The 16,819-nt window shown below is 44.1% G+C and overlaps 1 protein-coding gene across 1 annotated transcript; it reads left to right on the plus strand.

Moving 5' to 3' along the window:
- Positions 1 to 502: 502 nt before the first annotated feature.
- On the plus strand, positions 503 to 16,540 carry sapcd2 (suppressor APC domain containing 2). The gene is made up of 6 exons (XM_062434368.1): positions 503 to 1,341; positions 6,294 to 6,427; positions 9,734 to 9,880; positions 11,490 to 11,591; positions 14,765 to 14,884; positions 14,994 to 16,540. Exons 1-6 carry the CDS (start codon positions 525 to 527, stop codon positions 15,120 to 15,122), a joined length of 1,449 nt encoding a protein of 482 aa, XP_062290352.1. The 5' UTR covers positions 503 to 524; the 3' UTR covers positions 15,123 to 16,540.
- The last annotated feature ends 279 nt before the right edge of the window (positions 16,541 to 16,819 follow it).

Genomic DNA, 16,819 nt, shown 5'->3' on the forward strand with positions numbered 1-16,819 from the left:
TGTTTATATATATTTAATATATATGTTATAAAAAGGGGGGTTTGCTCCTCATGTTGGCTGAGTGGGGGCTGTAAGGTGATACTTCATCCAGCTCTTTCTGATTAAGAGCAGGCACAGTGTTCACCAGGCTTTATGAATAACGTCTCTACATTAGTAATAATAACAAAAGCACAACTCAAACTGGAGCTCACCTCAGCCCTCCGCCAATCAGCGCGCAGCTCGTGCACACCGCGTCCAATGGCCAGTCCCGGGACGCTCGCGCACAGCCGTTTGAAGGCGGTCCTCGGCATAAAAAGGAAAGTTTAGATCGGAGAGCAGCGGAGTCTCACAGAGAGGAGGCACACGAGCAAAACTCACACATTTAAACAAAAAATCTCTTTCAGGTGAAGTGTTTTTGCTTGTTTAATGAGCGATAATTCGGTTTATGACTCTGTGGATGCTGAGGTTTGCGTTTTTATTAAGTTAGCCGACTTGTGTTGGTGTGTTTTTGATTGATTAGTCAGTGGGAATAATCAATAACCTCCATGGCGCTGATAGCGACCGACCAGGGCTGCAAAGTGAACGGGACGTCGGTGATTTACGGCAGAGTTGGGCCAAGAAAAGAGGTTCCTCAAGGCAAGGCGGACGGCTTTAAAACGACCAAAATGCAGACGAAAGACACGGAGTATTCAACAGATGGCCTGCCCAAAGCTTTCCTTCACAGCCTCAGGACCCTGTTTGACATTTTGGATGACGGGGGTCGCGGTTATGTCCACATCTCGGAGATTGAGAGCCGCTGGCAGGGCGCAGACACCCGGGAGCTGCCCGGCGGGGTGCTGACCTGCCTCAGGAGGGTCACCCCGCCGCACGGTTGCCTCACCTTTGAGCGGTTCGTCGCGGGGTTGCGGTACTCCATGCTCAACCCGGACCACAGCTCACACTTTAAGGCCCATGCTGCCGTACACCCGCAGCAAGCTCCAAAGCAGCAGCTCCAGAAGCCCGCACCGCTGTCCTCGTGTAGTGTCGGGACCCGGGTTGAGAACAAGGTGCGTCCTCTGGGGCCGAGCAACGTGACAAACACCCAGCAGCAGCAGCAGCAGCAGCAGCAGCACCGGGCGTCCTCCCTGCAGGCCCGGGCCAGGGCCGAGGAAGGGGCCGGGTACCCCCCCGCGTGCGGTCCGGTGAGGTACAGCGCGAGCTTCGAGAGGTCCGGGCGGAGTTTAGAGAGGATTCCCGGCGCTCCGGAGGGCGGGTGTTACCGAGCAGAACCGGGCCATGTCATCAAACCAACCCAGCCACAGCAGAGCAGGGTCAGGTCCATTGAGTCGCTTGCTCTGGAGTCACCGCAGCTCCAAGGATCAAGTAAGTGAGAGCACGAGAGGCAGGAAGGTAAACACCCTCATTAATCAATTAAAACCTTGTCCTCTAAAGTCCAGATTCTGCATAAGGCTAACACACATCCATCACAGATCCAATCACATCTGATGCTGCTGTACCTGCACCTCAGTACATCCAGCCCTTTTTATAGATTCAATTCAGTTAGTACTGCAGTAATAACCTTCATCTGTTGGTTATTTATAATTTATAAGCTTATTGAATGTTAATGAAATGGTGAAAAGTGCCCATCAACATTTCCCAAAGCCCACGTGAGGTCCTCAGATTGCTTGTTTTGTCAGATCAACAATTTAATAGTCAAATATATTCAATTTACAATGACACCAAACAGAAAAACAGCACACTTGAATACCTTAACCAGTAATTGTTTCAATATTGTAAAGACTTAAAACAGTTAATCAATTAGAAATATTGCTTTCAAATACATTTTTGAATTGACTAATTGATTAAACGATTAGTCTTGTTTTATCACTGCTGTCTATTAAAGGTTAATGCTGCTTACAACCCACTGGAAGGTATTTCTAAGGTTCATTTCTTGTTTGTGCTTCAGTATCAGTTTGCTGCTGATTTGAAACAAGGAAAATCTTATCTGGACATTAAAAAGTATGAGGATGTGGGTCAGAAGTAAAGCTACTGTATCCCTGAAAACCTACTAGTGCGCACACACACACACACACACACACACACACACACACACACACACACACACACACACACACACACACACACAACATAATACACTGACTATTATTCCCATGAGCAAGCCACTGATTGCATGCATAGCTGAGCTGATATGTCCACTTCAACATCGCCAGCTCGGATCTCACATTATAATTTAATTTGAAGCACTGAACCATGTTTTTTTTTTTACACAAGCCCACAATGTCTGCAGAGTGCTTGTGTGTCAGGATTTGTCATTCAGCAGGAGTCTTGCAGAGGTAAAAAAAAAACTGTGACTTTAAAGGGAGTTGTTCCCTGAATCTCAATAGGAGTCAGCAACGTGCATTGTTGGGGTTTGACAACACACTCCTCTCAGGTATCAGTATTACGTCACTGCTTTAAACAGGCTTGTTTTAAGGGTCTGTGCTCCAATGATGGGTGCCTGGTTGAGTAATTGCCGTTGTTAATCCCAGATCAGGTCAGAGATTATGTTAGAAATTCCTACAGAGATTTATCCACGTTGAGTTGAGTTGGTTTTGCCTTGTAGATCTGCCATGGCCCGAGACCGGAGAACGGGTGACGGTCAGTTTTATGCATGGTCATTTGTTCAGTCTCGGCCTCGGAGAGCTGCTGCTGAGTAATTCCCAGTTTGCCAGCTCATTATTTCGTTCATACATACAGGCTCTCATACCGAATCACTCTTGTTATTTCTTCACATCACAATCATACTAGACGTCTTTTTTACATGCACGCTCTCTCCCTCTCCCTGACTCTAATTCTCTCTCTCTCATACACACACACACATATCTAGAGTCTGCCCGAGTTTGCCTGATACAGCCAGGCCTGTCTGGAGCCATAAGAGTAACACTCCCTCGCTCCTTCCCTTTAGAGCCCTCGAGGCTTTCACTGCTCACACCACTTGCACTCAGGACAGTGTTTCTTCCCAGATAGATAGATACAGTAGACGGTTGGACACACTGTGTAGCCAAATGTTCACTTATTTAAATGCCGTCAAATTGCTCCCAATTTTATGGCAACAATTTGGGGCAGAATGTCTCCTGTTTGAACATGAGAGAGCCCCCGTATACATAGAAAAGGTCCTACTTAGAGCTTCAAACCCTTTTCAATGCATTTGAGATGAACTGGAACCAAATCCAGAATACAAGCCAGGATTTATCATCCAGGATCATGCAGCAATTCTCTTGTGAACCGAATGGGAGCAAATCTCTGCAGCCAGTGTCCAAAAACTATATTCTGTATCCAAAAATCACATATGGGTGTAAGATTTATGTCCATGATTTTGTCCAAGCGTCCACATACTTGTGTCCACTTAGTAGACAGACAGAGCAGACAGAGCAGCAGTGTCTGTGCTGTAATCTCTCACATGGAGCCAAACCCTGCTGGATTAGTCCTGATTACAGCCGGCGTGCCAGAACACACTGAGCGACGGCAGCGGTGAAATTCTGCCCAGCAGCAACTCGGACAGACATCACCACACTCTGACTTTCACTTTCTCCTGTTTTTTTTGGGATAGGCGCACAGTGGTGGTGATGCATGCAGTTATATCTAGAAATCTGATAATGATAACATAGAAATACTGAGGAATACAAACAAAGAAAAATCAGTCACTGAGCTTACACCATCAGTTTAAAGGGCTGAGATGCAAGTTTCACTTCATCAGAGCTGCATGTTTATGGAAATATTGGCATAAAACATGCTAAAAGCTGCAGGAAAGAGATTCAAACCCAGAGCCTTCTTGACGGAGGCCAAACAGACACGCATGTGATGAAAAGAGGAGTTGAAGGAGAGAAAGCAGAGAAACCTTTTCATCGGTCTTCAATGGTGCAACAGAAAACTGTCTCACAGCTGTTTAACCACAACATTTGACTCACACTCTCGCTGTATGATTAGTAAGATTGTATTATAATCACGTTGTGGGAAGTTTGGTTTAAACGGTGGTAAAGATGATATTTTCTCTTGTGATCAGAATTCTATTAATTTTTGACAGATTAGCAATAAGCAGAGTAACATAAACTTATATTGTGAATGTCTGATAATAGTAACAATAATGACAATAACAGTGACAACAGTAAAATAAATTAAAAAAATAAAGAAGCAATAATAATCATCAGGAATGATAAAACATATCCAGAAACAGCTGATCATGCATCTCTCTTGCTAGAATTGAAAACAGTGTTTATTTAAGGTTTCAGGGTTTTCTTGAAAGCATCAATTCTGGGAGGTGATCCAGTACTTCTGAGGTTTTATCTCTACAGAGCCCAAAGCTCAGATACTTCACATATTTTCTTCTCATCCCCAGTGCAGTAATTAAACAAAGGACCATGACTGTTTGCACAATAAACAAGTTTCCTACCCGTTACTGTACCAACACTGAAACTTCAGCATATAGTCATGGCCGTAGCTACCATTGAGGACACCGAGGTCATGTCCTTAGTATTTTTTTCTTGAAGTTTTGTTTCATTGTGAAAATAGCCGACGAGACAATTATCCTTACATCAACGGACCGTCACGTGACACGTACTTGCAGATACCGTTGCCATGTCAAAATGAAAGTAGTCGGCTATAACCAGCGGCGGAGTGAGGTCTTGAAATCCACCGGTGTCCCAACTGTGTTGCGCTTCCTTCAGCAGATTCGTCACAAATTCACAAATATACAGCCAGCATATTACTGGAGATTTATAAGTCTCTGTTATATATATATATAGTTCTCACTTCCAGAAAAATATTTGCTGCAGTAGATGTTGAACTGCGACTTGAAAATCGCCAGAAAATATGTTTTGCAAACTGTTCATTCATTGGACGAGCCCTTTTCTCCCTTTCCCAGCATGCCGTGCTCCATTCCACATTTTAAGAACAAACAAAGAAAATAATATATTGCATTTATAATTTTTAAATATACAACCACGGAAAGAAAAAGAATACTGAAATAGGAGTTGATTTAAGTTGCAAAATTGGAAGTGATAAGAAAGAACTGGAGCACAAGAGTGATCATGACTGAGAAATGCACGGCAAGAAAGTGGTATATGAATACATCATGGATTACACTGAAATAATATATATTCTGTGGTCTTCTTTTTGACCTCAGTATTTGAAAAATCCTGGCTACGGCCTTGCATATAGTAGAAAAAAACCAGCGTGTTGTATTAATGTATTTTATGCTACATTCATTACAGTGTTAGTGTGTTTAGTTCAGTGTGGACCCAGTTATGTAATCCAGCAGAGCACAGCTCCCTCCTGTGGTCTACACTGGCAGAACCAAATCCAAATGTTTTGTAGTTTTCTTGGTTTTTTTTCTCAGTGTTTGTCTTCAGATGTGTAGATTAAAAAGTGTTTTTATATTTATGAGTTCAGGAGCTCATTTAGAGGCACCTAACTGTTTAAGGTGAGGTGTAAACATCAGAAAGCATCTAGCACAATGTGTTATGTTCACTTATGGCAGAGGTGTCAAACTCATTTTCATTCAAGGGCCACATACAGATAAATTTGATCTCATGTGGGCCGGATCATTGGAAGGAAGGAAGGAAGGAAGGAAGGAAGGAAGGAAGGAAGGAAGGAAGGAAGGAAGGAAGGAAAAGAAGAGAGGAAGGGAAGATGGAAGGAAGAAAGGGAGGAAGGACAGATTGAAGGAAGGAAGCACAGATGGAAGGAGGGACAGATGAAATGGAGGAAGGAAAGATGGAAGGAAGAAAGTAAGGGAGCAAGGACAGATGGAAGGAAGGGAGAAAGGAAGAGAAGACAAGAAGGAAGGAAGGAAGGAAGGAAGGAAGGAAAAGAACACAGGAAAGAAAGATGGAAGGAAGAAAGGGAGCAAGGACAGATGGAATGAAGGAAGAAAGGAAGAGAAGACAAGAAGGACGGACAGATGGAAGGAAAGAAGGAAGGAAGGAAAAGAACACAGGAAGGACAGTGGGCCGGATTGGACTCCTCAGCGGGCCAGTTCTGGAAGGAAGGAGGGAATGAAGGAAAGATGGAAGGAAGGAAAGATAGAAGGAGGAAGGAAAGATAGAAGGAAGGAAAGATGGAAGGAAAGAAGGAAGGAAGGACAGTGGGCCGGATCGGAGCCCTCGGCGGGCCGGTTCTGGCCCGCGGGCCGCATGTTTGACACCCCTGCCTTATGTGTTTCTTCATAATGATTTCTATATGCCGTTAAAACAGTGAGAAACAAAGCTGCAGTTCATGCAGAGTGCATTCCTCACTGCATTGTTGAAATTAAGGACGTCTGTCTGCTTTGTGTCTAGGTGTTGAGAAATCCGGTTTACCGAGATCTCAGAGCGAATCAGCCACAGGATTTACTGGCGTCTCCAGGCGACACGGGCGGAGTCGGGACGAGCAGAGGCGGCACACCATATCTAACGGAGTGGATTATGGAATGGTTGGTATACAGACACACACACACACACACTAATGTACAGTTTTCTATTCATAACCTATCACCTGGACACTAATGATGTGTGGGTCCATCCAGTTTATCTCAGTTCACCTGCAACACAAAGCTGCTTCTTGCTACTAGACGGCTACACACAGTATTTCAAATCTGCTTCTTCTGAAATATCACTTCTTTGTCTGCTGAGACAACCCAGTGACACATGAAGGCAAGGCAGTTTTATTTATATAGAGCATTTCATACACAGTGGCAACTCAATGTGCTTTATATAAAACAAACATTTAACAGAAAAAAAAGGAAGAGAGAGAAATAAAATACTAGAATAGAGCATTAAATATAAGGTTGCAGCAGGTTGTTTTTTGCAGGTTGTCTTTTGTTTTTTGGTGTTTCTCTTTAAGTATGAAAATATTATAACTTTGCACCAGTTGTTAAAATGTGACAACAATCTGACATAAATGAGTGAAGATGTTGGAGTGGAGATTCCCCCCCTGTGAGTGCTGAGTCGTATCTTGCATCATTTTATTAGTTGTTGAGTTGGATGAAGAAACAGAGGATCAGTGCTGAAGACTTTCAGAAAGAAAGAGGTGTGTTTGGACTTTTATGATCTTCAGTCTGTTTGGATCAGAATTCAGATGTTGACACTTTAATAAAATAAATATAGAAAAGTAAACAGTGGAACTAGAAGGACAGTATAGTTATATAAAGTTTTCTAGTTCAAGCTCCATTTCACTTTCTATTGGCCACCACATTCCCCTCCCATCCCTCTGCCCCCTGCCCCCCCCCCTCACTCTGCCCCTCCCACCCTCCAGTCCTGAACTCATGCCTGCTTTCACTCTCCGTCTCTCCCTCTGCCTCACCATTTCTCGCTCTCTCCAGCTCGCCTCCTCTCCCTCTTTCTCTCCCTGTTTGTGTCGCCGTCTCCTGTCTTTCTTTCCCCTCGGCCTCTGTGTCCGGAGAGGCTGACTGACCGACTCCCCTCCTTCTCCCTCCCTCCCTCCCTACCCCTCTCCTCCTCCTCCCCCCTCCCTCTGTCCCTCCCACCCAGGCCGACTTGGCCCGCTGCTGCCCTGATGGTAGTGAGCCGGGTCGGGCCCAGGGGCCTGGTAGAAGTAGAGGACTCGCTCGGCCGGCCCGGCCAAGCCTGGACAGCGGTGTGGGCCGCTTACACCACTGTCTTCATCCCCCTCAGCAGTAGCCTCTACAGCAGCAAGGCCCTGCAGTTTTTCCTCTGGGTGAGTAGGACGAGAGGGAGAGAAAGACGGAGGAAGACAGGGAGAGAAGTTTGTAAAAGGCTCAGGAGATTAAAGTTTTAAAGGGAGATGTTTTTGTCAGGAGTTCATTTCAGGATTGGAAGATTAGGCTGATGTTTGATTGTGACAGTGAAGAAAAATGGGGGAGATAAACAGTTGCGACGAAGCTTTTGGCCTCGTTGTTTTTGGTTGGAACCTGCCATGGTACTGTAGAGCTGCTGGGTTTAGACAGGTGATTAATCCATTAGTTCATTGACAGAAATGCTGACCATTTACTAGTTTGAGTTTTCGTAATATGTGGATGTGCTGCTTTTTTTCTGTTTCTATTAAAGTAAATTAAATGTCTTGAGTAATGGATTAGTCCTGTGGGCTTGTCCTCAGATGTCTCCTTTTGTCTTAACGAACACCAAAACCCAAAGATTTTCAGTTTATTATCATAAAAGATGAAAGAAATCAGAAAATATTCACATTTGAGAAGCTGATATCAAATAACTTTTTATTAAAAAATAACTCAAAACAATGAATTAATCATAAAAATGGTTGCTGATCAATCAATCGACATATTTGTGCAGCTCTAAATGTTAACAGTCCTCAGCTGTTACTGTTAAATGATTTTAAACTTGAAGCTTTGTTTATCTCTGACCTGCTGTTGTTTTGTTGCTCTTCAAGGTTGGAAACACGCTGCTCTGCGATGCTTTTGTAGATGAAGTTTAAAAGGCCGTCGTGTTGTTCTTTGTGTTGTTAACTGAACAGCTTGTGCACCGGGTGTCATGTTATTGTAGCCTATGTGTGTTGTGTGTATTCATTCAGTCAGTGGGGACATGTACACAGAGCTCGCCCACCAACATACAAACACAGACTAGCACCATAACCTTTTAGCCATTTGCTCTTCTGCTTCCTTTCTCTCCCTCTCTCTCTCTCTGTGTGTGTGTGTGTGTGTGTGTGTGTGTGTGTGTGTGTGTGTGTGTGTGTGTGTGTGTGTGTGTGTGTGTGTGTGTGTGTGTGTGTGTGTGTGTCCTCTTCTCTGCTCCCTTTCATTTTCAAACTGGTGGGTTTTCCTGCCTGTGGCCCACCACACATTCATGCAGCCTGACACTGGGTCATGCTTCATTCTAGACACGGACCATACCCCCCCCCCCCCCCCCCCAACCTCTTCCCCTAAACTCCCCCTCCTCCTCTTCTGTGTGCACTCTCTCTCTTCTGGCTTTCTGGGGGGGGAAAAAAGCACAAATATGTTAAACAGGGTTTAGCTTTGGTCTCTTTAGCACCCCATCTCCTCTGTGTTGCAACACATCTTTAGCACCCGATTCCCCCCCCCCCACCCCCCCCCCCCCCGTGTGTGTGTTTGTGTTGCTATTTTACATCGATGATCGAAGGAATGTAATGAACTACATGGGGGACAGGATGAGAGGAATGGGTGGATAGAAAGATGACACACCAGGTGGCTGAATGCCAGCGATGAGGCCTGGACTGTGGCAGTGTGCCGCATGGACAGCCTGGTCAGCACAACTCATTGCAGCCATTGCAAACACACACACACAAACACACACACACACACACACACATACACACAAACACACACACACACATTTTCTCTCACACATCTCTCCCTCTGTCTCTTTCACACACACACACACATACACACTGGGGTGGTCATAGTTGAAGTGGGTCTGCTGTTTACCCCATTCTTAGGTTGCTGCGCGGTTGCCATGACGCCGGGCTGATTGCTCCTCTAAACGTTGTTCAGGACGGAGAGACAGAGTGTCCGGCACAATTGGTATGGCGCCATTGTCTCGGCCAGCACAAAAGAGTTTTGCTGCAGATGCCCTCGTGAAAAGATGGGAGTTTGTCTGCCACGTAGACGGCTGGCAGCTCACAATCAATGATTAGATTTAATGTTGGCAGCGGTCTGAAAGCTGCTGGAATGGGAAATATGAAAAAGTTGAATGTTTTCTGTGGAATCCGTACGGAAAGTAACTTTTGTGTTCTGTCTTTCACTCTTTTCATGTGCTCTTTTTTTTCCTCCTTTCCATTTCTCTCACAGTTGAAGCAAATGAAAGAGCTGGAGCAGGAGAAGGACTCCCTGCTGGCGGGCCTGGAGGTGGTGGAGCGGGCCCGGGACTGGTACCAGGGTCAAATCCACAATGTCACAGAGAGACAGCGGCAAGTCGGCCAGAACTCCCACTGCACGGTCAGTACGCTCACCGGTCTGTGTTTTAACATGCAGAAACCATCCGCTGTGCATTGCAGGACATTAGTTTTAATCTAGACCTTAAAGACCCCCTCCTAACATATTTTATGATGAATATAAAATACTCTACTTTGAATCATAATGTGTGTCTGATTTTCTGGTTTTCACCCCAAAAAAAGCCAAATTGTCTTAAAATCCTTAAAATAGCATCTACTCCTTTTACCTCATTAAACTATTTGGGATGGACCGATCTGATTTTTTCAGCCCTGACCGGCTTCATTATTACCGATGTTTAATTAATAAGATGATTCATTGTGTGGAAGAGACTTGGGCTCCTTCTTTCATGTGTAAGGCTAAATCTGGCATCACTTAAATAGCTTTCATAACCCTTAAACAGGCAACATGCACCAGGAGATACAGACTCTTTAACACCCTGTTAGGGAGCATTGTTGGTTAAGGTGGTTAAATTGGTAGAACTGAAGCTTGTGGTGGGTTTATACTTTGATAGAAATGATATAAATGATCATTTTATAAACTAGTATGTGTGACATGAATGACAAGAGGAAGCAAGAATGTATCACTTCTCTTTATTAAATAAAACATGCAGTTATTTTTACCATTATGACCATTTTTATACCTATACCTACCTATAACTTAATAGGGGCAACAACGTATCCTGGTGGAGATACAACTCATAAAATCCTAAATATATTAAAAATATTTGTGGAAATCTGGTATCAGTATCAGTGCATCTCTAATATTGTTAATCTCAAAAGTTTAAGTGTGTGATACAGGATGTCTCCTTCTTAACTGTAAAGTCTACTTTCAGTGTTCGGCTTCAAGTTTCCACATCACATTTGTGCAAGTTGCGTACTGGACCACAGTATATTGTTGGGGCTTCCTGTTCCATGCTGGGAACTGTGGGGGGGATAGCTAAAGGCGCTTTTCGACTACACAGTTCCAGCACGACTCGCCTCGCCTCGGTACGGTTCCAGGAACCTTTTCCATTACAAAAAAGTACCTACTCAACGTGGGCGGGGTCGTCATAGCACGGCTCCACGAAACTGCCGTGACTTCGTTTTATACGCGACACAAACACATAAACAATGGAGGACATGGAGGCAGTGGTGTACTTGCTGCTGTATGAGGCTTTCTGTCTCACACAAAGCAAGAAAATTGAGCCGTATGGCTGTAACTATGGTAACGCTGCTGCTGGTATTTAAAAATGCCGGGTTTGATTCTTGTGTGGGACGGCTCATGACTCTTCCAGCGACAACTCTTCTGACCAATCAGCGGCCAGCAGTGTGTCGACGTCACATTTTAGTGCCGACTTGGCTCGCTTGGAACCTCACCAGAGCAGCTACTAAAAAAGTACCAGGTACCAGGTACTATCCCTAGTGGAAACGCAAAAAGAACCGAGGCGAGTCGAGTCGAGGCGAGTCGTGCTGGAACTGTGTAGTGGAAAAGCGCCATAAGTGGAGATCTGGAAATAGGTTAAAGAGATACTAGGTACTCAACAAAGTAGAGTACCAGCCAATGTTTTGAAGATATTGTTTTTATTTACTATTTCATGTTCACTTTCAAACATTTTTTGTCTCTTTGTTTTCAGGATTTTCTCACAGAGGCCAATCAGAGTCGCATGAATGTTCTTATTCCCAAACTGCAAGAAGTCAACCGCTGCCTTAATGACCTTATTTCCTGCAGTGGGATGGTAAGTGTTAACTGCCCCGTACAGTCAATTTTTTTGTGATTCCAGTAAGATCGAAGATAAAAGTAGAGTATTCCTGAATGTCTCACGATATGTAAAACCCAGGCGGGGAGTTCCGGTCCTCTGCAATGAGGCCAACGCGGAAGTAACTTAAAACTGCATTCTATCAAAAGGCCACCAGGGGGCGACCGTTTTGGTGTCAAAAGGACTTCCGTCTCTATACAAGTCAATGGAGAATTCACCAACTTCTCACTTGATTTCTAACCTCAGTAAACGTTTTCAAAATGTGTTTATGGTCTCAATCGCTAGTTTAAAGCCTTCTTCAATGCAGTATGATGTTCATTTGGGACATTTTGGCCTCCCTGATTTTATATGTGACGATAAAGCAGGGTATGCATTAGGGCGTGGCTACGTCGTGATTGACAGGTTGATTGGTTCACAGGTTCAGGAGGGCGCCTCATGCTCCTCCTGATGCCCATATAAGTAGAATCCCTGTTTTTATTTTACCCAGCATGCACCGGAAATTTTCAAGATGGCGCTGCTCAGATCCGATACTATTGGCTTCCAAGCAGCAGTCCACAAACCAATGGGTGACGTCACGGATGTTACGTCCATTATATATACAGTCTATGGTAAAACCATTGTAACTGCTGCGTAAAAAGAAGTGTAATACAAAACTAGACTTGCTTCACTTGTTTTTGTGCGTGAGGAAATTGTGATGTGAGAAAGTATTGATGAATGGATCGCCCTCTGCTGGAAAGTAACAGGAATACAACCTGATTGTATTGATGTGTGCTCCACAGGAAACTCTTACTCATCATTAGAGACATTTTAGCACAGAAATTCAACACAGTGGCTCAAAAACAACCACAGATAAACACCCATATGTTGTAAGAAGTGATTCTAACAACTGTAATCAGGTGGCACAGATTTGCATGGATTAATTTGCTTTGGTAAATTACGTATGATAATAATTGTCCACCATTGGCCACCACATTCCCCTCCCATCCCTCTGCCCCCTGCCCCCCCCCCCCTCACTCTGCCCCTCCCACCCTCCAGTCCTGAACTCATGCCTGCTTTCACTCTCCGTCTCTCCCTCTGCCTCACCATTTCTCACTCTCTCCAGCTCGCCTCCTCTCCCTCTTTCTCTCCCTGTTTGTGTCGCCGTCTCTTATCTTTATTTCCCCTCGGCCTCTGTGTCTGGAGAGGCTGACTGACCGACTCCCCTCCTTCTCCCTCCCTCCCTACCATTTTTAATTGTGAAACCAAATCCTGGCATCGCTAAGTCCCAAATTAAAACATGTCTGATATGTTGTGGAGGGCACAAGTGTAACATTTGTTTTGCTTGTTATTTGGAAATGTATGTGACTCAAAGCTGAACGGAGGTTTCTTAAAATAGCAGTCAGGGAAACTACTTGTTCAGACCTTTTAATCCACCCACTCACACACCACCTTGTTGACTGATTCTGATCTGGCATCATGACATCAGCGGTTTCTCGGTTAAACAAAGCAACCGAGGGGGGGCTAACGCTGTTGTTACACTAAGTGCCAGAACGAAAGGAGGAGTAAATTAAGCAGTGCTGATCAAATATTGCTTGTTTCCAGCCTTAAATGTTTTCAGAAACATATTTAAGCTGTGAAACTGTGTAGCTGTATTAGGAGAAGGTTTACGACCTGGCCACCACAGTGAAAACAGCCAAGCACCACCCACTACCAGCTGGAGTGTTTAATGGTGAGTGTATTGAATCCCCCACGGAAATCTGTCAGAGTGGAGACAATGTCAGACTGAAGATGGAAACAGAGGTTAACAAGTTGATCATTTGGATCTAATATTAGAAAAGAAATGACTGACTGGAGCTGAAATAGAGAAAAGAGGTTATTGGAGGTGGGCAGGCCAGAGATGGGAGTAAGTCACACATATGCAAGTCTCAAGTCAGTTTGTGAGAGTCGAGTGAAGTCAAGTCACAAGTCAAGTCATAGAAATATAATAAGCTGGAAAACAACCTTCTTAAAACTTTAAGAGACTGCAGCCTAAGTGTTATGTAGCCCTCCTTTTTCACAAAAGGGCTAACAAATAGAGGAAGGGGATATAAGGCTAAAGAATAATTATAATACTCACTAGGACCAGCAGGATCAGAATTACTAGGAACGACTACAGGACCAGGTGTACCAAACAATAATTACTCAACACAGTAGTTTGTGTTGGGAAGATGGGACGTTAGCTGCCAGCTAACGTTAGATTAAAAATAATGTGACGTTAGCTAGAGACAATACTTACTTTTCTTTGTGTAGTCGGAAATGGCGGATGAAATGTGACGTGGTGCTGGATGTGTCGGATATGTTTGCGCTGCAGACCTTGCACACGGTGAATCGTTTCTTTTGTTGAGTTTTAATAGTCTTTAAATCCAGATTTAATCATTTTGGGAACACTGGCTGTGTCAGCAGCAGTAAGATGGGCGAGCGCATCACGTAGTAGAGAGATTACCGGTTGCCAGGTTCGCCCACATGCAACAGGAAACATCCAATCCAAAATATTTATTATTATTATTATTATTATTATTCACCAAGACAGCAATGACTTGTCGAGTCATTTCATGCAAGTCAAGTCAAGTCTTTTCTCACTGTTGATCAAGCAATTGATTGATTTCTAACCTCAGTAAACGTTTTCAAAATGTGTTTATGGTCTCAATCGCTAGTTTAAAGCCTTCTTCAATGCAGTATGATGTTCATTTGGGACATTTTGGCCTCCCTGATTTTATATGTGACGATAAAGCAGGGTATGCATTAGGGCGTGGCTACGTCGTGATTGACAGGTTGATTGGTTCACAGGTTCAGGAGGGCGCCTCATGCTCCTCCTGATGCCCATATAAGTAGAATCCCTGTTTTTTTTTTACCCAGCATGCACCTGAAATTTTCAAGATGGCGCTGCTCAGATCCGATACTATTGGCCTCCGAGCAGCAGTCCACAAACCAATGGGTGACGTCACGGATGTTACGTCCATTTTATATACAGTCTATTGTCACAAGTCCTCAATCTGGTGACTTAAGTCTGACTCAAGTCAAGTCACTAGACTCGAGTCCCCCATCACTGGAGCAGGCTGTAAATGATGAAGTAATAAAACAGTACTGATAATATGTCATTGTTCTCGTTAACACTTCCTCCTTTTGTTTCCCAGCAGTCATTTCCTTCAGGCTGCGCTCAGACAGCAGCGCTCCCCTCCGGCTCCCAGCCGCCGGTTCCAGCTCCTCCACAAGCCATCCAGAGACTGAAGGACCAGAACCGACTTCTCACACAGGTTTAACACAGTCTATATATCACCGCCAAGCCCCTAACAGCCAGTCACTGTGGCCTTTTGGAGTTTGAATGTCACTCACTTCTATATTTTTTCCTTTCTTTTCATCAAGGAGGTGACAGAGAGGAGCGAGCGGATCGCCCAGCTGGAGCAGGAGAAGTCGGCTTTGATCAAACAGCTTTTTGAAGCTCGTGCCCGCAGCGTGCAAGACACCAGCGCCATGGACTCCACCTTCATCTGAACCCCCCCCCCCCCCCCCCACCCCACCCTAACACCATTATGTCACAGCGTCATGGCTAGGAGATCATCATGATGTAATGTTGACATATCTGACTGAAACGGTCCTAGCTGAGCCTCGTTTACCCGACTGACCGCTCCTGGCAGTGACGCACCTTTTGGCCAACATCCTCAACCATAAACATGTGAACCCCCCCCCCACCCCCCCCCACCCCACCCAACACAAATCATGCACTACCTAAATGTAAACACTCCGAGCAATACTTGACCCGAATGACTCGACTGCTGCCTTCTCATTTCCTACTTAAACACTCCTAATGAGCTGAAAAGCCTGGAGCGGTATCCAGAAACCACCAGGGTCTCTTGAAGGATTTACAGCAGCTGCAAGTTCTCCACTCCGACTCCCCTGAAGACTGTTTACGTTTGCTGCTCGGCTTCACCAAGAAAAACATGAACTTTAACTTTGACTTAGGATCCACTGGAGTTGAAGAATAGCTATTGGACAACAGGGGACGATGGTTTTTGCTGGAATAAAATGCCATATTCTTACAGTTAAATGATCAGCTGCATCTGCTTGCTGTTACCTATCAATTACATTTTTGTTTACATTTTTTTTTTTTAAGTTTGGTACCTTGATCTAAATCCCATATATTGACTTTGCCCTTTTTTTCTCCATATTTCTTATCTAATAATGTAAATGAGTGATGTCACATTGGCTTTTCGAACACTGAGAGACGAGTGTTACTGAGAACAGTTTTTATATTATAGTAGCATGTTTAACGTCATCATGAATTTTGAGATGTTTTTTTTCTTTTAAGGATGAGAAAAGAGAGATGGGCGATCAGCCTACAAGCTGACGAGATGTAGAGGCAGAGAGGGACGAGAGAGGTTTGAAAGTTTGCACGTAGAAGAGAGCTGAGGAGGGTAAAACGTAGACGGCGAATGAGTCAAAGCTGCGGGCCGAGCTCCTTTTGGTCGGGAGATCTTCTGACATGAAGTCAGAAACAAAACAATAATAATCACTTGGGCTCTTCAGTGCTACATCCCCTGTATATGTTTACAGCGGATTCTCTGCATGGGTCATATTTTATATTTTCAGCTCATGATATTTATCTTTTTGAGGAGATTTCTGTTCGAAAAATGGAGATTAAATGTTAGCACAGATGTCAAAGCCCCTCGTTGCTTCAGGCTCAAACTGTTCAAACATTTAGCCGTTCACACGTTTACAAGAGAAATCTTCAGTTAGTTGGTGGCAGTAGGAGTTTTGTAATGGATCTGTATGGTACCGCTGGGATGTCTACACATAGTAAACATAGTTATATACTGTCCATGTCTGTGTCCCACTTGTCTTGAGTGTATATTGTTTTTTTTGCTGCTGGAACTACATTACATGTGAGTGAAACTCTTTTCCTTCTGCTTTCTATCAACTGTACTCGGATGAAATGTAAAATAATAAATACGACCGAATGGGGCCGACTGGTTCTGTGGTTCTTTGCAGTGTTTTTTCTCATCTTTACATACGTCTGCTTCACTGAACCTATTTAAGTCTAATGAATGTGACTCAGTGTTAACAATGAGGATATTTATATTAAACTGCAGGACTGCTTAAATTAAAAAACCTTTTTCAGGGTACTTTTATAGGTTTTATGTTGTTGTGATGGTCTTTTAGCAGATTTATCCATTCTTAACATCTAAACTGAA

The sequence above is a fragment of the Scomber scombrus genome, chromosome 15, assembly GCF_963691925.1.
Source record: "Scomber scombrus chromosome 15, fScoSco1.1, whole genome shotgun sequence".
NCBI lineage: Eukaryota > Metazoa > Chordata > Actinopteri > Scombriformes > Scombridae > Scomber > Scomber scombrus.

Coding starts and splice junctions, on each gene's coding strand:
- sapcd2 (XM_062434368.1), top strand. CDS start 525: ATGGCGCTGATAGCGACCGACCAGGGCTGCAAAGTGAACGGGACGTCG. Junction 1,342..6,293: donor ACCGCAGCTCCAAGGATCAA/GTAAGTGAGAGC, acceptor CTTTGTGTCTAG/GTGTTGAGAAATCCGGTTTA. Junction 14,885..14,993: donor AGAACCGACTTCTCACACAG/GTTTAACACAGT, acceptor CTTTTCATCAAG/GAGGTGACAGAGAGGAGCGA.